The 24832-nt window shown below is 41.7% G+C and overlaps 1 protein-coding gene across 3 annotated transcripts in view; it reads left to right on the forward strand.

The window, feature by feature from the left end:
- rubcn (rubicon autophagy regulator) overlaps positions 1-24590 on the forward strand; it is a 91537-nt gene extending 66947 nt beyond the window's left edge. For all 3 annotated transcript variants that reach the window (XM_055645446.1, XM_055645448.1, XM_055645447.1), the window contains 3 exons: positions 11961-12114; positions 14428-14521; positions 16979-24590. In XM_055645446.1, the coding sequence (XP_055501421.1) occupies positions 11961-12114; positions 14428-14521; positions 16979-17145 (415 nt within the window). In that variant the 3' untranslated portion in view covers positions 17146-24590. The remainder of the gene's footprint in view (positions 1-11960; positions 12115-14427; positions 14522-16978) is intronic.
- The last annotated feature ends 242 nt before the right edge of the window (positions 24591-24832 follow it).

Consider the following 24832-nt stretch of genomic DNA (forward strand, 5'->3'; position numbering starts at 1 on the left):
CCTTTAGCCACAAGGGCCACATCTAACTCCCTCTTAAATATAGCCAATGAACTTGGCCTCAACTACCTTCTGTGGCAGAGAATTCCAGAGATTCACCACTCTCTGTGTGAAAAATGTTTTTCTCATCTCGGTCATAAAGGATTTCCCCCTTATCCTTAAACTGTGACCCCCTGTTCTGGACTTCCCCAACATCTGGAACAATCTTCCTGCATCTAGCCTGTCCAACCCCTTAAGAATTTTGTAAGTTTCTATAAGATCCCCCCTCAATCTTCTAAAATCTAGCGAGTACAAGCCAAGTCTATCCAGTCTTTCTTCATTTGAAAGTCCTGACATCCCAGGAATCAGTCTGTTGAACCTTCTCTGTACTCCCTCTATGGTCTGTTTCCCCAACGGCGTTTGGGGGGGGGGTGAGAAGAGGGGAGGGGGGAGGAGGAAACGGGATAGATTTGGGAGGGAAAGGAGAGCGGGGGTAGGTGGTGAAGGATGGGGAGAGAGCTTTGGGGAAGGGTGGATGGGGAGGAAGGGGAGCAGGGTGGGATGGGGAGAGTGGTGGGAGGAAAGAGGGGTAAGAGTGGGGAGGGAGGAGGAGAGGAGTAAGAGGTGTGATGGAAGAGGGAGTGGGGGATGGGTTGGAGGGGAGGAGGGGAGGAGGGAGATGGGTGAGGAGAGAGGGAGAGGGGAGAGAGGGGGAAGGGGACGAGGAGAGGGGGGGGCGGGAGGGGGGGAGAGAGGGAGGGGAGAGTGGGAGAGTGGGGAGGGAGAAGGGAGAGAGGGGAGGGAGGGGGAGGGGTAGAGGGGGTAGGCGGAGAGTGGTAGAAGAGGGACAGAGGGGGTAGGGGAGGGGGGGGGTGGTGGAGAGGGAGAGGGGGGGGGGTGGTGGTAGAGAGGGAAGGGGGTGGTGGTAGAGAGGGAAAGGGGGTGGGGGAGAGAGAGATGGGTGGCAGAGGGAGAGGGGTGAGGAGAGGGACACATAGAAACATAGAAATTAAGTGCAGTAGTAGGCCATTCGGCCCTTCGAGCCTGCACCATTCTCCATTCAATATGATCACGGCTGATCATCCAGCTCAGTATCCCGTACCTGCCTTCTCTCCATACCCCCTGATCCCTTTAGCCACAAGGGCCACATCTAACTCCCTCTTAAATATAGCCAATGAACTGGCCTCAACTACCTTCTGTGGCAGAGAGTTCCAGAGACTCACCACTATCTGTGTGAAAAATGTTTTCCTCATCTCAGTACTAAAGGATTTCCCCTTTATCCTTAAACTGTGTCCCGCGTGTCCTGGACTTCCCCAACATCTGGAACAATCTTCCTGCATCAGACAAATGCAATTCAGGACTTTTCACTTCACAAGCAAAATCAGAATGACAGTTAGTGAAGAATTTGAATAATCACTGAGCGTTCTCTATGGCAACAATGTATTTGAGCATTGGGCATTGTGACATCACACGATGGAATGTTCACCATGGGCTGGGCTCCTGCAAAGGCATATGTAAATGAATCCATTCCGATTGGACATATGTGAACATTGGGCATTGTGACATCACACGATGGAACATTCACCATGGTGCTGCTTCTAAGGGTGAGAAGCCAGTTTCTTTTTGAAATATTGAGGGGGTGGGGGGGGGGGGGGGGGGTAAAGGATTTGATTAAAAAAGTGTACTTAAACACGACGAAATGTAATGAGGAGCGGATACTTAGAAAGAAAAGCGAAATCTCTACCGAAATGGAAAAGACGTCGGCGATTCTGCGTCCGGTTTCGGAGTTGCGGAGAATCAAAGGAAGAAACGCGGCCGGAAGCCGTACATGCAAATGGATCCATTCCGATTGGACGTCCGCGAGCATCGGGCATTGTGACATCGCACGGCGGGAACGAATCGAAAGGCAGGAAGGGATCCGTACTGCAGGCGGACGGATGGGTTTGAGTTTTATATATTAACTAGACCAAGTGCAGACCCGTTGGGTCTGTTTCCCCAACAGCGTTTGCGGGGGGGGGGGTGCACTCATATTAACCACTGCCCAAACTCACAGGTGGGGGGAGGGGGGGGGGGCTGAGAAGAGGGGAGGGAGGGGGAGGAGGAGGAGGAGGAAACGGGACAGATTTGGGAGGGAAAGGAGAGCAGGGTAGGGGGTGAGAGAGGGGGATGGGGAGAGAGATGTGGAGGGAGGGGAGGAGGGAGGGAGTGGGAGAGGGGTGGGGGGAGAGAGGGGAAAGAGTGGGGGGGGGAGAGTGGAGGGGGGGAAGGGGGAGACATGGAAGAGTGGGGAGGGAGGGGAGGAGGGAGGAGAGGGGTAGGGGGAGTGATGGAAGAGAGGACAGAGGGGTAGGAGGAAGGGGGTGGGTGGAGAGAGGGAGGGGGGGGGGGTAGAGAGGGAAGGGGGGGGGGGGAGAGGGATGGGTGGGAGAGGGAGAGGGGAGGGGTGAGGAGAGAGAAAAATAGAAATTAAGTGCAGTAGTAGGCCATTCGGCCCTTTGAGCCTGCACCACCATTCAATATGATCATGGCTGATCATCCAACTCAGTAACCTGTACCTGCCTTCTCTCCATACCCCTGATCCCTTTAGCCACAAGGGCCACATCTAACTCCCTCTTAAATCTAGCCAATGAACTGGCCTCAACTACCTTCTGTGGCGGAGAATTTCAGAGATTCACCACTCTCTGTGTGAAACATGTTTTTCTCATCTCTGTCCTAAAGGATTTCCACCTTATCTTTAAACTGTGACCCCTTGTTCTGGACTTCCCCCAACATCTGGAACAATCTTCATGCATCTAGCCTGTCCAACCCCTTAAGAATTTTGTACGTTTCTATAAGATCTGCCCTCAATCTTCTAAATTCTAGCGAGTACAAGCCGAGTCTATCTTGTCTTTCTTCATATGAAAGTCCTGACATCCCAGGAATAAGTCTGGTGAACCTTCTCTGTACTCCCTCTATGGCAAGAATGTATTTGTGCATTGGACATTGTGACATCACACGATGGAACGTTCAGCGGGTGCTGTTGCTCCTGCAAGGGCATATGTAAATGAATCCATTCCGATTGGACATATGTGAACATTGGGCATTGTGACATCACACGATGGAACGTTCACCAGGGGCTGGGGCTGATTCTATGGGTGAGATGCCAGTTTTTTTTTTTGAAATATTGGGAGGGGGGGGAGAAGGATTTGATTAAAAATGTGTACATAAATACGACAAAATGTAATCAGGAGTTTCTATAAGATCCTCCCTCAATCTTCTAAAATCTAGCGAGTACAAGCCGAGTCTATCCAGTCTTTCTTCATATGAAAGTCCTGACATCCCAGGAATCAGTCTGGTGAACCTTAACCATATAACCATATAACAATTACAGCACGGAAACAGGCCATCTCGACCCTTCTAGTCCGTGCCGAACACGTATTCTCCCCTAGTCCCATATACCTGCACTCAGACCATAACCTTCCATTCCTTTCCCGTCCATATAACTATCCAATTTATTTTTAAATTATAAAAACGAACCTGCCTCCACCACCTTCACTGGAAGCTCATTCCACACAGCTACCACTCTCTGAGTAAAGAAGTTCCCCCTCATGTTACACCTAAACTTCTGTCCCTTAATTCTCAAGTCATGTCCCCTTGTTTGCATCTTCCCTCCTCTCAGTGGGAAAAGCTTATCCACGTCAACTCTGTCTATCCCTCTCATCATTTTAAAGACCTCTATCAAGTCCCCCTTAACCTTCTGCGCTCCAAGGAATAAAGCCCTAACTTGTTCAACCTTTCTCTGTAACTTAGTTGCTGAAACCCAGGCAACATTCTAGTAAACCTCCTCTGTACTCTCTCTATTTTGTTGACATCCTTCCTATAATTAGGCGACCAAAATTGTACACCATACTCCAGAATTGGCCTCACCAATGCCTTGTACAATTTTAACATTACATCCCAACTTCTATACTCAATGCTCTGATTTATAAAGGCCAGCACACCAAAAGCTTTCTTTACCACCCTATCTACATGAGATTCCACTTTCAGGGAACTGTGCACAGTTATTCCCAGATCCCTCTGTTCACCTACATTCTTCAATTCCCTACCATTTACCATGTAATACCCTACCATTTACCATGTAATTCCCTACCATTTACCATGTAAGAGGAGAGAAGTGGGAGAGTGGGGAGGAAGGGGTAGAGAGACTGGTGGAAGAGGGACAGAGTGGTAGGGGAAGGGGGTGGGGTAGAGAGGGAAGGGGGTGGGGGAGAGAGAGATGGGTGGCAGAGGGAGAGGGGTGAGGAGAGGGACACATAGAAACATAGAAATTAAGTGCAGGAGTAGGCCATTCGGCCCTTCGAGTCTGCACCGGCCATTCAATATGATCACGGCTGATCATCCAACTCAGTATCCCGTACCTGCCTTCTCTCCATACCCCCTGATCCCTTTAGCCACAAGGGCCGCATCTAACTCCCTCTTAAATATAGCCAATGAACTGGCCTCAACTACCTTCTGTGGCAGAGAGTTCCAGAGACGCACCACTATCTGTGTGAAAAATGTTTTCCTCATCTCAGTACTAAAGGATTTCCCCTTTATCCTTAAACCGTGTCCCGCTTGTCCTGGACTTTCCCAACATCTGGAACAATCTTCCTGCATCAGACAAATGCAATTCAGGACTTTTCACTTCACAAGCAAAACCAGAATGACAGTTAGTGAAGAATTTGAATAATCGCTGAGCGTTCTCTATGGCAACAATGTATTTGAGCATTGGGCATTATGACATCACACGATGGAACGTTCACCATGGGCTGGGCTCCTGCAAAGGCATATGTAAATGAATCCAATCCGATTGGCCATCTGTGAGCATTGGGCATTGTGACATCACACGATGGAACATTCACCAGGGGGCTGCTGGGCTGGTGCTGTTTCTATGGGTTAGAATCCAGTTTCTTTTTGAAATATTGAGGTGGTGGGGGGTGTAGGATTTGATTAAAAAAATGTACTTAAACACGACGAAATGTAATGAGGAGCGGATACTTAGAAAGAAAAGCGAAATCTCTACCGAAATGGAAAAGACGTCGGCGATTCTGCGTCCGGTTTCGGAGTTGCGAAGAATCAAAGGAAGAAACGCGGCCGGGAGCCGTACATGCAAATGGATCCATTCCGATTGGATGTCCGCGAGCATCGGGCATTGTGACATCGCTCGGCGGGAACGAATCGAAAGGCAGGAAGGGATCCGTACTGCAGGCGGACGGATGGGTTTGAGTTTTATATATTAATAGATAGACTAGACCAAGCTCCCCCAATGGTGTGATCCCCCAAACTAATATTCCACTATGCACCCGTCTCCTCCAACGGAACTGAACCCGTTCCCAAATGCAAGATCCCAGCACTCCCCTGCCTCCCTCAGCAGTAGATTTATCCCATGAGGTGAAAAGTTCAGAAATGTTCCTGTCTTACAACTTTGTTGTGAAGTGTGTTGGAAGCTGATAGGAAGGAGCAGCCGTCAACGAATCAACAGGAAGAAAGGCAGCCGGCAGCCGGACGGATGGACGGCAGGCGGCAGCCACAGACTTTTATATAATAATAGATGGATTGATGGACGGACTATATCTATTCCAGATAGTAATATAGGTGTCATAATATAATATTATTATACCTATATATATATCCCTGATAGATATATTGCTCCGTGTCCCTGGACGGCACTATGTACACACCCCCCCCCGCCCGTGGAGAAGATCCGCGGCTCCGCGTTCGCGAATCGGCTGCTTTTTAATTGAGACTGCGGCTTCACTATGTTAAATACATAGGCCCCGCGATCGGAGCACCTCGCAGACAGCTCCGAGATTAGATGATTAAGACTTATTACTCTACAACAAGCTGGCATTAGTGAAAATGTTTAATTTACCTTGTTATTGATACATATAGTTTAGGCCCTCAACTTCGTGAATGAGTGAGTGAGTGAATGAGTGAATGTACAGCCTCCAAATCTCATTTTTTCACATTATAAAGGGTGTTATTAAATTAATTAAAGTCCACACAGATTAATTTTCATAAATTCAGACTTTAGATCTATACTGGACTCTGTGGCTCCATTAAAAACCTTGCAGCCTATAGCTAAACCCGAGCCCTGGTTCAGTGACGTAACTCGTACAGCTAGACGGGAGTGCCGCAAAGCTGAACGCAGGTGGAAGAAGGACAAGCTGCAGGTTTCATCTCAAATCCTAAAGGACTGCTGGCGTCATTACCAGAACACTGTTAAAGAGGCCAAAAGAGAATACTTGTCAAACATTATTGTGTCTAATCGTCACAACCCACGTGTGTTATTTAAAACCATTGACTCTGTTCTTAATGCCCCACAGCCTGTCTGTTTGGAAGCATCCTCTGAAATGTGCAATGACTTCCTGCACTTTTTCATTGATAAGGTTGTTACCATAAGGGCTCTCATTTTAACTCCTGCCTCTGACCCCTCTGATTCTGTCCCATGCTTGGTGGTATTTGATAAGTTTGTGCCTGTGACATTGTCACTTTTAGAGGATGTGGTTAGCCATATTAAGCCATCAGGTTCCCCTTGTGATGCTGTCCCTCCTCATCTTTTTAAAGATGTTTTCCCCAGTATACGGCAGTCGGTTCTTGCCATTATTAACAGCAGTCTGTGTTCTGGAGTTGTCCCCGTAAGTTTTAAACACGCAGTAGTGCAACCCCTGCTTAAGAAGCCTGGTCTGGATCAAACTGTATTGGCCAATTTTAGTACAGGTGCACAACCTTTTATCCGAAAGCCTTGGGACCAGACACTTTTCGTAATTCAGAATTTTTCGGCTTTCGGAATGGAAGATTTTTAGCGTAGATTTTAACGGCTGGCTCAGTGGTAGTGCTCGGCTCGTATGCGCAAGGTCGCGAGTTTGCCCCTCGATCCCGGCAGTTACTCGATCGTGAGTTTGAGTCTTCAATGTAGTTTTTTCTTGCAGAATATGAGAGAATAGGGAGGGTTAGGCTGGGATCATTCTCTGCAAGATAATCTTAGTGCGGGAGACAAGTGTAGGAGAGGTGTACTGACTGTGTGGGCAGAACTTTGGAAGTGATTGCCCACCATTCTCAAAAGCCGCTGTGTCTCCCTGTCCCTCCAACTCCAGAGGAATCCGCTGCCCGATGCGCCGCTACGGCGACAAGTGGCAGTTCGCCCACAGCCCGAGCTGCGCCCCCTCATCCGCAACCCGGGTTCCTCTGGAGTTGGAGCGGGGCTGGGCTAGAGTTGTTGCTGGCTGTGAGTCTCTGGGATCTCCGTGCTTGCAGTGGGCCTGGGGGTCGGTGTCCTGATGAGGGGGCGCAGCTCGGGCTGTGGGCGAACTGCCACTTGTCGCTGTAGCGGCGCATCGGGGAGCGGCTTCTGGTGGTCCTGACGTCTCTCAGCTCCTGTCCAGGGGGACGGCCGGAGACGTCAGGACCAACAGGAACCCGCTCCCCGATGGGCCGCTACAGCGACAAGTGGCAGTTCGCCCACAGCCCGAGCTGCGCCCCCTCATCCGCAACCCGGGTTCCTCTGGAGTTGGAGCGGGGCTGGGCTAGAGTTGCTGCTGGCTGTGAGTCTCTGGGATCTCCGTGCTTGCAGTCGGTGTCCCGTTGGTCCTGACGTCTCCGGTCACCCCCCTGGAATGGAGCTGAGACTGGGAACTGTACTGCCCTTGCCCCCTCCCTCTGCAACTGCAAACAACCCCACAGTTCCCAGTCTCAGCTCCTGTACAGGGGGTGGCCGGAGACGTCACAGCCCGAGCTGCGCCCCCTCATCCGCAACCTCAAGACCAAGACGCACCTTGCACACCATCAGCTTCTGTCCCTACGAGGAGCGTGTTCCTCTGGAATTGGAACGGGGCTGGGCTGCTGCTGGCTGTGGGTCTCTGGGATCTCCGTGCTTGCAGTGGGCCTGGGGGCTGGTGTCCCGTTGGTCCTGACGTCTCCGGTGACTGGCCCTAGCTCCGACGTGAAGACAGTGCAAAACCCCCGCGCCGGTGCAATGAGTGGGGAGCTGGAGAGGGGAGGGAAGGGGTCACACACATGGCCGGGAAGCAGAGGGGTGTAGGTGGGGTGAAACTTAAGGGAGCGACAATTTGCTGCTGCCTGCCCGCTGAGTTAAAAAGTTCTCATGCAAGACTCACGATACACTGTGTATCGTGAGTCTACCGTGGGAACTTTTTTAACTCAGCGGGCAGGCAGCAGCAGATTGTCAATTATTAACCCTCGCGCAATATACCCTCACCTTCTCTTTTATGAATGGGGATTTAGTTCCCCTTTCTTCGAGGACCGACCGGAGGTTCCGCTGTCACCTCTGCGGGCCACCCTCGGTGAACGTTTTCAAGGACCTTTCTTCAAGGACTGAAAAAATGTCGCTATTCGGAGGTTTTCGTTATTTGAAACTTCGGATAAAAGGTTGTGCACCTGTATCTTGGTTACAGCACCTAGTGGGCATTTGTGGTAGTGCCCTGGAATGGTTCAGATCTTATCTGGCAGACAGAACTATGTGTGTAAGCCTTGCTGGTTCTGAATCCTCCTCCGCTACTCTGTCATATGGGGTTCCACAGGGTTCAATTTTAGGGCCCCTGCTTTTCTCACTGTACTTACTTCCTCTGGGTTCCATTCTTAGAAAGCATGGCATCTCTTTTCATTGTTATGCTGATGATAGTCAGATATATGTGCCGCTGAAGAAGAAAGATGCTTTCTCAGTCAAACCACTTCTGTTATGTCTTGATGACATTAAATCCTGGATGGCCCTAAACTTTTTAAATTTTAATGAAAAGAAAACAGAAGTGATAGTGTTTGGTCCCAATGGCTCCCGTGAACCTCCCCCTGTTGACTTGGGTCCCTTGGCACTGTATGTGAAGCCAATAGTTTTAAACTTGGGTTTTAAGATGGACAGTGATTTTAAATTAGATCGTCAAATAGGCACGGTAGTTAAATCCAGCTTCTTTCATTTAAGGCAGCTGACAAAGGTGAAGCCCATTCTTGAACGACAGCATTTTGAAACAGTAATCCATGCCTTCATCACGTCTCGGCTGGATTACTGTAACGCACTTTATTTTGGAGTTAGCCAATCTTCCCTTGCACGTCTCCAGTTGGTTCAGAATGCTGCTGCTCGCCTTTTAACTGGAACACGTAAGAGGGAGCACATAACGCCTATTCTGGCCTCCCTCCACTGGCTGCCTGTGTACTTTAGAGTTCATTTTAAGATTCTTTTATTTGTTTTTAAATCTTTAAATGGTCTCGCTCCACCTTACCTCTCTGAGCTGCTTCATCCCTACGCTCCTGCTCGGTGCCTCAGGTCAGTTGATCAGCTGCTCCTGGAGGTACCGAGGTCTAAGCGGAAGCTCAGAGGGGATAGAGCCTTCTCTGTTGCTGCTCCGACATTATGGAACACTATACCTTTGCACATTAGACTGGCCCCTTCACTGTCCATTTTCAAAACTAGTCTTAAAACCCTTTTCTATTCCTTGGCTTTCGCCCCTGCATGAGACTTTGCTCTTGTTTTAGTGTTTCTATTATTGTTTTTTATTGTTTTTACTGTTTTTTAATGTTTTTATTGTTTTGTTTTATGTTTATGATTAGTCATGTACAGCACTTTGTTGCAACAGTGGTTGTTCTTAAAGTGCTCTATAAATAAAGTTCAGTTCAGTTCAGTTTGAGTTGATTCACAAAGTTTCACAACTTTGTGTTGCAGCATCTCAGCAGGGTGTTTGCTTTCAAGACTTTCTTCCATTTCTCTCCACTTAGCTGCACATTTTTCAGACTTCGTAATGCTTTTCTCATTAAATTCAATTACCCTGCTGCAAGTTTCCACAACAAAGAACCTTCATCGGAATCTCCAGTAAAACAGGCATCAGTAGAGGCACTCTCAGCTATGATGTGTGCTAGCCTGAAACAAAGCTAGCCTGAAACCAACTGGCAGACAACTCAATGTTAAACGTGCTTTGATTGGACTAAAAATACCCAAAATTTTTCCGGTTTTTCTCTGGTTTATTAAAATGTGCAAGTCTTGTTCATGATGCGTTTCGGGGGTGATTTATATAATTTTTTTACACAATATGTGAAAATTTCATGTAGTTCTGTAACTTGGTCATGAAACACTGGAATAAAGCTCCTCGGCCCACACCCCAAAAGTACAACGTAGTCTTGTGTAGACAAGAACTGCAGATGCTGGTTTAAATAGAAGATATGCAGAAAATGCTGGAGTAACTCAGCGGGACAGTCAGCATCTCTGGAGAGAAGGAATGGGTGACGTCTGAAGGAGGGTCTCGACCAGAAATGTTGGCAATTCCTTCTCTCCAGAAATGTTGCCTGTCCCGCTTAGTTACTAAAACATAGTCGTCAATTTCATAGCAAAATAAATTGTTGCAGTTTAAACAGAATTTTCTAATTTCGTGCTGATGATATAACTAGTTTGATTTGCTTATAATCCTCGAACATTTTCGCCACCTCTAACGGAATCCCGCTACTGATCACATCTTTTCATTTCCACCCCTCTCTACTTTCTGCAGAGATCGTTCCCTCTGCAACTCCCTGGTCACCCGTCCCTTCCCACCCAAACCACCCCCTCCCCTGGTACCTTCCCCTGCTACCGCAGGAGATGCAACTCCTGTCCCTTTACCTCCCTCCCGGACTCCATCCAAGGACCCAACATTCTTTTCAGGTAAGGCAGAGGTTCACTTGCACCTCCTCCAACCTCATCTACCGTATCCGCTGTTCCAGGTGTCATATTCTGTACATCGGCGAGACCAAGCGCAGGCTCGGCGATCGTTTCGCTGAACACCTCCACTCAGTCCGCCTTTACCTACCTAACCTCCCGGTTGCTCATCACTTTAACTCCCCCCCCCATTCCCAATTTGACCTTTCTGTCCTGGGCCTCCTCCAATGTCAGAGTGGGGCTCAGCGCAAGTTGGAGAAACAGCACCTCATATTTAGCTTCGGTAGCTTACACCCCAGCGGTATGAACATTGACTTTTCTAACTGCAAATAGCTCTTGCTCTGACTACAGTCTCTGACTACATTCTATCTGTCCTGCCTACTTTCCTGACATCAGTCTGAAGAAGGGTCTCGACCGGAAACGTCACCCATTCCTTCTCTCCAGAGATGTTGCCTGTCCCGCTGAATTACTCCAGCATTTTGTGTCTACCTTTCATTTGCTTATTGGTCTGTGTGGAGGTAGTCCAGTAATATATATGGCTGTAATTTTTTTGTCTATTAGATATCAAATGTTTAAAAATTTAAATTGCCCTCAAAGAATTAACAACATGGCTGGAGCATTGGAGGAGATTGACATGATTGACAGTATCAACGAGTAAATAGACACAAAAGGCTGGAGTAACTCAGCGGGTCAGACAGCGTCTCCGGAGACAAGGAATAGATCGAGACCCCTTTTCACCTTCAGTCTGAAGCTTTATGTGTATATCATTGGTTGAAACCAGCATCTGTAGTTCGTTCCTACACAGTATCAAAGAGTAGGTAGAATACTGCGCAATGTTTACAGTTACAGTGTACAATTTACCACCTTGCATGAAGGTGGTCTGAATTAGAGGAAATAAAATTGGAAGTTTGTGAGAAAGATGCTAATGCATTCAGGAAGCATCAACCCATTTGTAAGACTTTGCCTAGGAGATTTTGTAAATTTCTAATGACAAGCATCATTTAGAAATTCTTACATTATTTAATTTTGTTAAAAATCTTCACTGAGATTTGTACAGTAAATTCACAATTTTTTTTTTTTTTTTCCGTGTATTTGCTGTTTTAATTGACATAAAGCTTTTGCAGTATTACAGGACTTTGTGTAATATAAATCATATACAGTGTGTCATGATTTTGCAGTCTGGGCTAAAGCAGTCGCCACAGTGTTTAAGTTAACAAAAAATCTTAATCTGCAACATGTGGCATTGCCAAATTAAATGCACTCTTTAAGTCAATAAATATCTCAAATTGCATGCACAATGATAAAATAATATAATGTTTTGCTTTTGTAGGCTTCTGGATAATTTTGACAGGGAACCAGGTCATCTCACTGAAGATCTTCATCTCTATTCCCTCAACGATCTCACAGCTATAAAAAAGGGGGAGTTGGCTGGAAGGCTGAAGTACCTCGTGAAAATAGGATCAGCACATGTGGCACAATGTGTGGTATGCATCATAGTGATTTGTACCACACAAATGAATGAAAAGTGACACTGTATAAATAAGCATAAACACATTTAAGTATTTAGTTAATACAGAATATGCTTGCAATTGTATTATAAACAGTGCATATAATATGACAGGTTTATAGAATATGTTATGGGCCAGTTTCATTCGAACTACCTGTACTAAAAAATTAAAAATTATGATTGACTATTAATATACAAGTTGGCTTCCAAAGTAACTTTTCTTTGTATAATGGGCTCTTACACTGACTTTGAATGGATTGTAAACTTTTTCAAACATTCCTAAAATAAAAAAGAGTAACAATGGTAAAGTGAAATGATAGGGGCAAAGTTTAAAGTTGATTTGTAGGGCAATATTTTCAACGCCCGGTGATGGGTACCTGGAATGTGCGGCCAGCGGTAATCATCAAAGTACAGACAGATATGATAATGATTTTTAAGAGGCTTTTAGATAGGCACCTGGATATGCAGGGAATCGAGGGATATGGATCACCTGCAGGCAGATGAGATGAGTTTATCTCAGCATCAGCTCAGCACAGACATTGTGGGCTGAAGGGGCCTGTTCCTGTGATGGATTGTTCTATGATCTATTTAGGCTGCTAACTAAAATTTGAACCCCATTAATTATGACGTAACTCATTTATAATACACACTGTTATTCAGAGTTTTGTTTAGATCTAGCACACCACAAAGAGATTTTCTAAATAATGAGATTCTATTGATTAGGCATCTTGTTATACCTTGTCTGATGACCTGCCAGTTTTCACAATCAACTTTTAATATTCAAACTAATTAGGTTATTAGTTTGCTCAATTAGGTTTATGTTAGGGTGTATTTATTGTCACATGTACTGAGGTACAGTGAAAAGATTTGTTTTGCCTGACAGACCAGATATACCATACATAGATACAATCGGTGACAAATTGAACTCAAATACAATAAATGGAGCAAAAGGGACGATTCAGAGTGCAGAATAAATTTCTCAGCATTGTAATGTATCAGTTCCATGGACAAAGTCCAATGTTCTTAACGGGGTGAATCGAACAGTACCCCAGCTGATGGGAGGACTGTTCAGAAGCCTGATAACAGAGAGGAAGAAGCCGTTTTTGAATCTCGTGATGCACGCTTTCATGTTTCTGTACCTTCTGCTGGACGGGAGCAGGAGGAGGAATGACCAGGGTGAGACAAGTCTGATTACGTTGGCTGCTTTTCAGCGGCAGCATGAAGTGTAGATAGTCAATGGTGGAAAGTCAGGTCTGTGTGATGGGCTGGGCTTTATCTACAACTCTGCAATTTCATGTCGTTTTGGGCAGGGCTGTTCCCAAACCAGGCTGCGATGTAATCCAACATCATGCTTTCATTAAGTATCAGCGAGACATTAAGTAGATTGGAAGAATTGTGCCATAAAATGGAGGTGCTTGAGAGTGGGCTGCCTTTCCAAAAGCAGCATGTACTTTTCGACTAAAATTACACTATGCACGTACGCATTAATATTCAATTTGGAATTTCTGCATTTGTTGATTCGGTATTTTTATTCATTTTATGGGATCTGACTATCATCAGGAATGTCGGCATTTATTGCCCATGTGTAGGTGGCTGTGAAGTGTTGGATTGAGAGTTCCAGGATTTTGACTTTTGCAATGAATGTTTAAGTAATGATGGTATGAATTATTAACATGTTTAATGAATAGTTTTTTATGAAAAACAAAGAAGAAATATTTATTAATGGGTAGTCTTAGTGAGTCATTGTCATATAACAAGGACATGGCCTTTCAGCCCAATTTGTCATAGCGACCAAGATGCCCCATTTAAGCTAATCCTGCTCCCCTGCATTTGGCTCATATTCCTTTAAACCATTCCTTTTCATGTACATATAATCTAAATGCTATACCTGTCTCAACTGCTTCCTCTGGCACCCACTACCTTGGAGATCCATTAGGAGACAAGACTATTATCTTCTGATACAGGACAGTACAGGGGTAACTTCAATCCTTTTCAATTTCCTTTTTGTTCCATCCTGTGTTTCGTTCTATGGGGCAGTTTAATTCTACAGTTGAACTGTAATAAATTCATTGCAGAGTATTAGTTTTGATGGGGCTGTATGTGAAATCATGCATTCAGCTTAAAATGTTGTCTATTCAAGTTATTGTATTCATGTTAAGATAGCTCGTGTTTCAATTTGTTTCTGTTTACTTTGGAATGTAGCTAGTAGCTTATAAATGAGTGTTCCTTAAAGTCAATTCTTCTTGCAATTAGAAAAGTAACTGGTTAAATAACGTTTGTTTTTGCTCAGCTTTGTCAGGCTAAAGGCTTCATCTGTGAATTCTGCGGTAATGATACAGATATCATCTTCCCTTTTGAGCTCCACAAATGTAAAAGATGTGAAGGTTAGTATTTTGAGGTTGCTGGTGTGTGCATCATGTGACTCAACAGGTAAACCTTTACTTGAAGGTCTCTTGTGTCAAATTAAGCTGTATCTCATTTGTACAATAGCTGCACTGGTATTTATATCACACACACACACACACACACACACACACACACACACACACACACACACACACACACACACACACTTAACTGTCATATTTACTGAAATGGGAACAATGCAGTTATTTTGTAGCAACATAACTGGTATGTAAACACAGTATTCAATAGTTAACATAATAAAAAAAATATTAATGCAAAAACCTTTGGTGCAACAATAGTTTGGAGTTCATAGTTTACTTGGTGTTTGTAGTGATCAAGAGCCTGATGTTTCTGGAAAGAAGCTGTTCCTGAGCCTGGAGGTCACGGTTTGCAGACTCCTATACTTCCTGACCGCATGAATGAAATTAGAGCATGGCCAGGGTAGTGTGGGTCATTGTATTTGAGGTAATAATTCCTGTAGAACCCTTCGTTGCAGAGGAGATCAGCACCTGTGATGGCAGTGTCCACCATTTCTTGTAATCTCCTTCGTTACGATCTGTTCGAGTTGCTGAACTAGACCGTCATGCAACCAGTCAATATGTTCTCCACAGTGCACCTGTAGAAGTTCAAGAGTATTTGTCAATGTAGTGAATCTCCTCAAAGTAGAAGTGGTAATGGGCTTTCTTTGTGATTGCATCAGTGTGCTTAGTCCAGGACACATTGTCATCAATACTCATGCCCAGGAACTTGATATTCTTTTCAAACTAATCCATTTATACTAAAAGTACATTAATCCCTAGCTGTACCCCATGTTCTCATAACCTCTCTCTGGATTCTTCAACTCGTGTACACATTAGCTGCATCTTATAGTGGCCAATTAACCTTCCAACAAATACAGTTTAATTTATCAGGTAATATCAGTATTCTATAGAACTTTTGAAGAAGCAGGTTTTTTTTTAAAGTTGTGTTATCCCTGGTTGGAGCCTCAATTGATATTTTGTTTTTCCTCATCTTGCTCTACCACATACTCTTGGCTCCACCGTGTGGTTGAACAATGCAATACTTGCTCTTGGATCAGACACAGTTTCTTCTGTTGGACAGAATGGACGTTTCATATTTTTGTTTCTTAAAGATTCTGAACACTTGCCACAGATTCCATTCTTTGTCAGGCCATTATGTTTCTTTAGTCAGGATGCGTTTATTGTAAATTTTCTTTTAATTCCATATCCATTTCAGCACCACACTGGCCAGTCTGAAGAAGGGTCTCGACCCGAAATGTCACACATTCCTTCTTTCCAGAGATGCTGCCTGTCCCGCTGAGTTACTCCAGCTTTTTGAGTCTGTCTTCGATTTCTTGCTATTGCCTGTCTTTTCTCGATTATCTATCTGCTTTGAAATTCATCTGTACTTGTGACACCTCCATTACTCCCAATGCCATTCTCTGACTGTGGCTGTTCTCCCCTCCCCTCCACACCATTATTTGTAGTCACCTACATCAGGGGTCGGCAACCCGGTTCTGCCTAGGGGCCAGGTCCCGGGTATGTGAGCGGTTGGAGGGCCACATCTATCGCCATAGTTAAAAAACATTGACTTATTTATATATTTAAGAAATATGTCTACTGAACATAGGAGTTAGTTTGAGACACTGGTATTGTAACAACCCTCAAGAATCTTTAGATCAACTTCACGTTTATTGTGCAAAAACAACAATTTAATTTAACACAGCCATTTAACACAATTTAACATATGTATTGACTACAGTGGAATCAACATTGCAAAAAACAGCGATTTAACAACAACCTACACAATTTAACATGAACATCCACTACAGTGAAATCAGCATTCCTCACTGTGACGACGGCCCAATGTTCAGACCCTATCGTTGGGTCGGATAATTTCTAGTTGCGGGCCGCATTCAGCCCGTGGGCCGTAAGTTGCTGACCCCTGACCTACATTCAACAACTTCTTTCATGAACCCAAAGTGCGTTCACTAACCTTTACTCTGGAAACTTGCCTTTAAGCACATTTTGGGGTGTTTTTCCTAATATCTTATTGGACTCCGGGCCCTTTATGTTTGACTATGCTGCACTGACTGGCTGACATTTTAAATTTCGTTGTACATGGTTCATGTTACAATGACAATAAAGAAACTATTCTATTCTATTCTATTCTATTTCTACTACCTCCCTGGAGATTTTTATTTTGAGGGTGCCAAATAGATAAAAGGAGTTGAGTTGCATCAATTCACTTTTTGGGAGGATTGATTTAATCCCTGTGCTTTGGATACTACATTTTAAATGCGACATTGATCAAGTTTGGTGTAGCATTTAGAATTTGTATTTGAGTTAATGCGCAATTTTAATTTTGCAATATCTTCCTAAAACAGATTTTAAGTGTTTCAGTAAAATGATTGTGTTTTGTTTTTGTTTCTGCAGAATGTAAAGCATGTTACCACAAATGCTGTTTTAAATCAGACCACTGTCCTCGTTGTGACCGGTTTCAGGCACGTAAAGAAATGCTTGCTAAACAAACCATAAAATGGTATTCATCAGAGGGTCAAGAAGAAGAAAATGAGAACTCCCAGAGTACAGATTGTGATTGAACAGTAAGACAGAAGATAACAAAGCTACTTGAATTTTTGCATTGAAACAGAGTTGGAATTCATGCACTTATTTTTAAAAAACAGGACTAGCACCATAGCCTATACCTTCGTACTGAGGATTCAATATATTACCTTCCAGCAACAAAAAGTTTAATTTTGTGACATTGTCTTTGTTGGTCAATAACTTAACATCTATCCGTCCAAATTAATTTGACAAATTATTTAAATGTTTTAAAATGTCTGTTTGCACGTCCAAAGGCTTATTTGTGGGGAATTAATGATGAGAGGGACAAAATTGTTTAACGTGTGTGTTGTATGTATCATAGCCTTGGAAGCTCCAGGATACATTCTGGGATTGTGCACGTCCATTGAGGAATGGTGTTGTTAGTTAGTTAAACTGGACTCTGGTTGCCATGCAAATCATCTTGGGCAACAAAAAGAAAAATCTATATCTGGTATTCTATTTTGTGTTTAAGAAGTAGATATCACTGTGATATTTTCATTGGTGCTGTATTGAATGTATCTGTTATTTTGGGGTTAGAAGCTGATGGGGTAGATAAGTCTTTTGGATATAACTATGAAGAACATTATTCAGCATTTTAAGACTTGCCAGGGATGTATAAATGTAAACTAAACTCAATTGTTCAAAGATGAAGTATTTATCATGAATGTACCAATTTAGCTGCTTTTGTGCTTGCTGTCATTTGAAATGTAACATTTGAAATGGTTTGGCATATTTTGGAAAGTTAGTAGACTATTTGTGTTAGCAGACTATTTAATTATACTGGATAGCAATTACTGAACTAGAACTTCAACTAAATCAATCTGCCGAATGCCATTTGATTTATATTAAAACAAGATTTGCTATATTTAGACAGTCCAGAGTAGGAATTGTAAAATGTAATTTAGAAAACCTTACAATCAATTCAGTTATTTATTTGTTGTATTTGAGTTTGATTAGTATCTTGACTTTTTATATTTTAGGTGCAAAATCATTTCCTTTTAGTTTTAAATACTAATATAATAGTGTTATATCCTACATACTGCAATGTATGCAGTTAAGTTAAACTGCTGCACAAACCAAAATAGTTTGGGTTGAGACCGAATAGAAAAGAGGAGAAACCTACGTTGAGTATTTGAGTATTTGTAAATGTACTCTTTGGATAAGCCAAAATGAGCTTATTTACTAATGCAGCAAGATCGGTTTTGCATTGCAGGGTTTATATGTTTCATTTGGATGCAATGCCTCTGCTTAAATACAATTATTGAGCCCATATCAGGCAGCTGTTACCAATTGGGTGATAGCTTAACTGAGGCTATAAGCAAACTTGTTCGGCAAATAATAAAATCAAAAGAAAAATATTACTGTTTGCAACAGTGTGAGACCAGCCTGACTTGGTTTTAATCCTTATATATTGTTTAATTTTCAAGTTCCAATCTACTTTTTCTAATAGACCTCAGCCAAACTTTGTATGAAGAATGAACTTTTATGAAAGCACATTTTTAATTAACCAACTAATTTGGAACCCTTTTATTTTTGAGGCTGTCTGAAATTACAGCAAGTCTTTAATGTCATTTTTGCTTCTGCTTGTTCTCTGTAGAAAATGTGATTAGATTCAAATAATGAAACAATTTCCAGGTATGATCGTATTTCAAAGATGAACATTGGCAGAGAAAGGGATATTTAGAATAGAAAATGAAATGCTTAAATAGACACATCACTTCTAAATTCCTAATGATGGGGAGACTGATATTTAATAAAGATTTCTATGCTATATTGTTCTGAAAGGTTAGGTCTGAGAAATTCTTGTTATCTGAATCTTGAGAGTGCACAGAAATTAGAAAAAGGAGTAGGAACAGGCTTTTTGACCCTTCAATCTGCTCTGTCATTCCACAAGGCCGTCATTGATATACCTCAACATCACATTCATACCATGTACCTTGATTCCACTAATATTGGTCTCTGTTTTGAATGTTGTCAATAACCGAGTCTCCATAACATTCAAGGATAACAAAATCCAAAAGTTGCTACTCATTTCAATCCTAAATGGTTTAACCTTATTTTGAGACTGTGACCCCAAGTTTGAAACATTTCAATCAATGGTCATTTTCTCTAGTATCTAACCTATTGAGGCTTCTTAAAAAAAACCCCAAACATTTAATTGATGTCACTTCTCATTCTTAACTTAAACGAATAGAAGCTAAGACTACGCAAATTCTCCATTAGACGTACCATGGAAGGAAATAAACCAAAGTTTTACACAATAATTTGCTTTCCTAATTGTCTGCTGTACTGCATGCCTTGTCAACAAGGACAGTCAGCTCCCTTTGAGTATTAATATTTCCCATTTGCTCACCGTTTAAAACATACTCAGTATTTCCATTTTATCTACGTAAGTGGATAACCTCACTTTATTGAATGGCACTGTATATGGCACACTTAGCTTGTCTACATTCCCTTCTTACTATTCACATTCCACTTGGCTTTCTATTATCTACAAATGTAGAAATGTCACATTTGATCCATGCAGCCAAGTTACAGATATAGACGTGTGTTGTTGAAGCTCTCAGATTTTTGCTATCCTCACTAGTTGCAGTGCCACCTTGAAAATAACCCATTTATTCCTTCTCTGAAGAGGAGTGCCACCCGAAACGTCATCTGTCCATTTTCTTCACCTGCTGAATTATGCAGCACTTTTTTTTGCTCAAGATCCCAGCATCTGCAGTTTCTTATTTCTATATATTCATGTTTGTTTTTCTGTTATCCAATTCTGAACCCATCCTTGAAATCCATGAATTCTGTCCTTGTATTCTGATCAACGTCTTGTAGGGTGTTTATTAAAAGTCTTCTCAAATCCAAATAAATCTGCCTCAAAGAACTCCAATAGCTTAATCGATCGCTATTTCCCTTTCATTAATGTTGGTACTGTGCGATCGTACTATATTACAGATGTCTTTATTAAAGCATTTATTATAGAATCCAGCTGTTTCTCTACTTCTGCTGGAGCACAATGCACTAAGATGCTGGTTTAATAAAAAAGACACAGTACTGGAGTAACTCAGTGGGTCAGGCAGCGTTCCTGGAGAACATGGATAGGTGATTTTTCAGATCGGTACCCTTCTTCATACTCGAAGATTTACCCAAAATGTCACGTATCCATGTTCTCCAAAGTTGCTGTCTGATCAGTTTGCCAAGGCTTTTTTTTTCCTTCCTCTCAATCTTCTTAAATAAGAATGTTTGCTACATTCCAATCTGAAGAGATGTCTAGAATCTTGGAAGATGATAACCAGAGCATCCAATTGCTCCATTGTGGTCTGTTAGTTTTCAGGTATATTAAAATATTCAATTTTTTAAACATTTCATCACTTGATTGACCTGGTTTTCAAATATTTTTGGAGAAGTCTTTGTCTTCCACGACAGCACAACATTTTAATTGCACAGGTATTTGCTTTGTTCGGATCATAACTTTTCCCATCTGTTTGTTTGGGTCCCACAAGTTCTCTTACTTTTTGATGCAATTTATGTCTAATAGATAGAAAGGATCTATCTTGAGTTTCTTTTTGGATGGGGAATTTAAAAAGATGGCCGTTTTGTAAAGATTGTTAATTTAGTTTCATGAGGGGTGGCTCAGCTGTGTTCTCGGTTCCTGTGACCAGGTTCAATCCTGACTTCTGGAAACTGTCCGTATAGGTTGCTTGTTCTCCTTGTGACTGGGTGTTCTGATTTCCTTCCACATCCTAGTTAATTGGCCACGATAAATTGCCTCCAGTATGTTTGTGATAGTAGAATCTGGGGCAGTTGATGGGAATGTATGGAGAATAAAAGTAGGTTTCGTATAGATGGGAGCTTGATGTTTGGTGTGGACCTGATGGGTCGAAGGGCCTGTTTCCATGCTGTTTGACTATAATTCATTTGTAGATTTACTCCATCACAAATATTGACAGTTGGCTGTGAGTCTTTAAAGTAAGTTACAAACATTTTTTGGTGAATAGGAATTTAGTTGGAAACTGCATGGAATTGCAATATTAAATTCAAAAGGTATTAAATTAGGTATTTGCTGCTATCTTGATCAAAGTAGAAGCATGATAAATCATGCAGTGCTTAGTGCGTTATTATAATGTTTGTAGAATGTGTACGATTTGACCCTTTGTCATATTTTACAAAATCCTTATGGAATTACAGCTAAATGCACCATTCAGTTGTAATAGAGCTACCCCCAAGGTATAATCACAATCAAATGTTTTGCTGATTTTGTCCAGGGCATTAGTGAGGTACAACATTAGGCTTTAGTATTCCTAGAATTTCAATGTGCCAATGAAATTGCACATGTTTAGCTGCATGAATACAAGGTTGTACTTTGCTGTAAGGCTCTAATGTTTAATGAAATGTGAAACATTTCAAGTGAGTCTGTGGGGCTGATCCTGCCCCTGCAACCATAACCAAGATGAATCTTTACCTAGAAAACAAGAATGAAATTACAATAAATTCTTATCACGAGCATTTATTAATTAAATATGTGTGCTTTTTGTGCCAGTTTTCTACAAAAGAGCTGACACATAATTTCTTAGGGTCTTTTATTCAACTGAGCATTATTCATGGGATGAGCTGTAATAAATGTTCCACTAAGCTATTTGACAGTGGTGGAATTACTCGCATGTATTCTTACAAAAATTGCTGCAGAGTAATAAGTTCATAAATTACAGGAGCAGAATTAGGCCATTCGGCCCATCAAATCTACTCTGCCATTCAATCATGGCTGATCTATCTTTCCCTCTCAACCCCATTCTCCTGCCCGTCCTATAACCCCTGACCCTGGTACTAATCAAAGTAATAGGGCATAGAAAATCAGCATCACATTGTTTGCTTCATGATCCAGGAGATTATGTTAATTCCAAATAACACAAGACATTTCATGTTATGGGATCAAGTTTACAACTTTTTTGGTCATGGTGAGCCAAGTCCTTGGGGAAATTAGACCGATTTTCCCCCCACTAATTTTCCAAAATATTTAAAAAGAAAATTACAATTTATCTTGGAATTTGATTTGGATGTTTTATTTTAATTTTTCAATATATTAAAAGATATACCTTTAAACCAATTTGTAATTATTTGTGATCTTCATACATGGATACCGGGGATAATTTACTGAGGCAGCAAGTTCCCACGCTGCTAATCTCTGAACTTGGAAGAATTACGTGCTTTTCCTCTACAGTGTGTCACAACTGCAACAAACTATCACTTGATGTTGGAGGAAAACAGATCAGGTTTTAGTTTAGTGTTTCCACTCTTGTCAATCTTCAGTAATCAGTCTTGCACAGAAAACCGTTTAAGAGCAATTAGTGCTGGACTACCATTGTTTTTTGATGATGAGCAATCTTTAAATTATTTTAAATTACAGAATGTTAAATGTTCCTTTTAGAACATTGACAATTTTGTTGTTTTATAAATAATATTTTCTTTTAATTACTCAATTGCCCACTTTCCCCACCCATTGATGTGTCCTCCCCCACTTCCTGGTTAATCGGTTTCCAATTGATAATCCTAAATTTTGTATGAGAAGGAACTGCAGGTGCTGGTTTAAACCGAAGATAGACACGAAAAGCTGGAGTAACTCAGTGGCCCATGAAGCATCTCTGGAGAGAAGGAATGGTCAAAGTTTATGGCCAGAGAGAATGACCCTTCTGATCCGAAACATCACCCATTCTTTCTCTCCAAAGGTGCTGCCTGTCCCACTGAGTTATTCTAGCTTTTTGTGTCAATCCTAGATTTTGAAACCATTAACATAAAGGTAAGGCAGTAGAGTATTGAGCCTGAGATCAACTAGTTTTCCCATTGTGACATCACCATCAGTGCAGCAAAGATAATGTAACACTGTCTCTCATTCATATTATTTTTTTCTGTATTAGTAATGGAGTATTTAAAAAAAAAATACAAAAGTTGTATTTGTTTTTAGATAAGCATAGCTCTGAACCCTTTGAATCTAGACTCCATGTTCCTTTCACGCAACTTTTTATTTTATCAAGAATCAGTTGTCCATTTTCTCGACATTATTTCCTGAGGAATTTATAAAGAAGGAAAACAACATAAGGTCTGTTGTTAAATGGAAGCAGCTTTGGGTATTTTTGGAAAAGCTTAATGATATTAAAACATTACGGGGCCAATCACGTGAATGTGTATATTATAACAGTTCATGAATCTTCGTGTGTGCTCCTGTAAACAGCATATCTGGATAACATGAGAATAGTTATAACTTCTCTTGAATATTTAGTGATTCAGCATATTGTAAATATAGAGTGTACAAAATGTCCTCTGCTTCTAATTCATGTGAGTGGGAAATGAGTAGCTTTGGAAATTTAACTTTTATGCGGCTGAAAGAATAAACCACTAAAAAAACACTGTGCAATAAGTATCGTTCTAAAGGCTTGTGTTCTAAATATTTTCCAATGTTTTTGTGCATGTGAAATACATGATCTGCCAGAGAGAATGTTATATTCTTTGAGGTTGTTCAAATCCAAGTGGTTCAGCTATTTTAGGAAATTTAGATATCTTCATAGTATCTTGGTCAGAATCTGCTGTATTATAATTCATTGGTGAGCAAGATAAGTGCGAATAAATGATAATTTTCATATTATATTGTTTCTTCTAAGCAAATGTTAATATTGGAAAGTTTTAAACTTTGTTACTTTGATTGCACTGGTTATTAGTTAATACACTGAACATAGGCTAGAGTGAATAATTGGTTTTATTTACTTGTGCTGTGTTTTGGGACTACTCCAAAAGAGAGATTAAGAGAAATATGTACATATTTGAAATGGAACAGAAGATTTTATTGTTATTTCAGAGAATTTCAGCATACAGCAAATTCAATTCTTGGAACTAGTTAAGAAATACTACGACTGCACTCCTAATTGATAGAAAGCACTGAGAGGGGTGTTTTACATAGCAGATTTACTATTGCCAGTTATACAGTCCTCACAATTAGTTTTTTTTGCTGAATAAAATACAGCAAACCAAACTTCAGCCAGTCAGATGCATGGATAGATTATAAAATTACTATTGGATGATAGATATGTCAGAATTATACTACAAATTTCGAGAGGCGCAACACAATTTCCTTGATTATTATACCATTAGCAAATTTTGATCTGTTTTCATCAAGTGCAAGCAGATACCAGGCATTGTGTAGTGAAGCACTCCAAGGCAGAAACCCAACGTATTATTCCCAGTTACTTTCATAACATTTTAATGACATATTTGGAGGTTTATTAAGCTTTTGCATTTCTATGCTTTTGTAATTGTAAATATTTGTGCGCTAATTCTTAATGTCCTGCATAAAGCAAAGTAACATTTTCATTTGAAGCTCAAAGACAAAGCACTGACAATGTAAATTTACATGTGAAGATCTGTCTTCTAAATAAACTGCCCTTAGCTGGGAATATTTGATGATCTGTGTGCGTTTGGTTTGTGGGCATATACATTCTTGCATTGTTATCCTGTTCAGTAACCTGCAGTAAAAAACATTATTTCAAAATGTTATCAATTTTTAATGAGTGCTTGAAGAAGTACAAGATTTTCCAAGTCTCAATTGAATTTGTGCTCAATACATTTCTGTAGAATTAAAAACAAACTTTGTTTCTATCTAATTTGTCTTCAGTACCACACCATAGATGTTCAAAGACATGGGTG

The sequence above is a fragment of the Leucoraja erinacea genome, chromosome 14 (genome assembly GCF_028641065.1).
Source record: "Leucoraja erinacea ecotype New England chromosome 14, Leri_hhj_1, whole genome shotgun sequence".
In the NCBI taxonomy this organism is placed as follows: Eukaryota; Metazoa; Chordata; class Chondrichthyes; order Rajiformes; family Rajidae; genus Leucoraja; species Leucoraja erinaceus.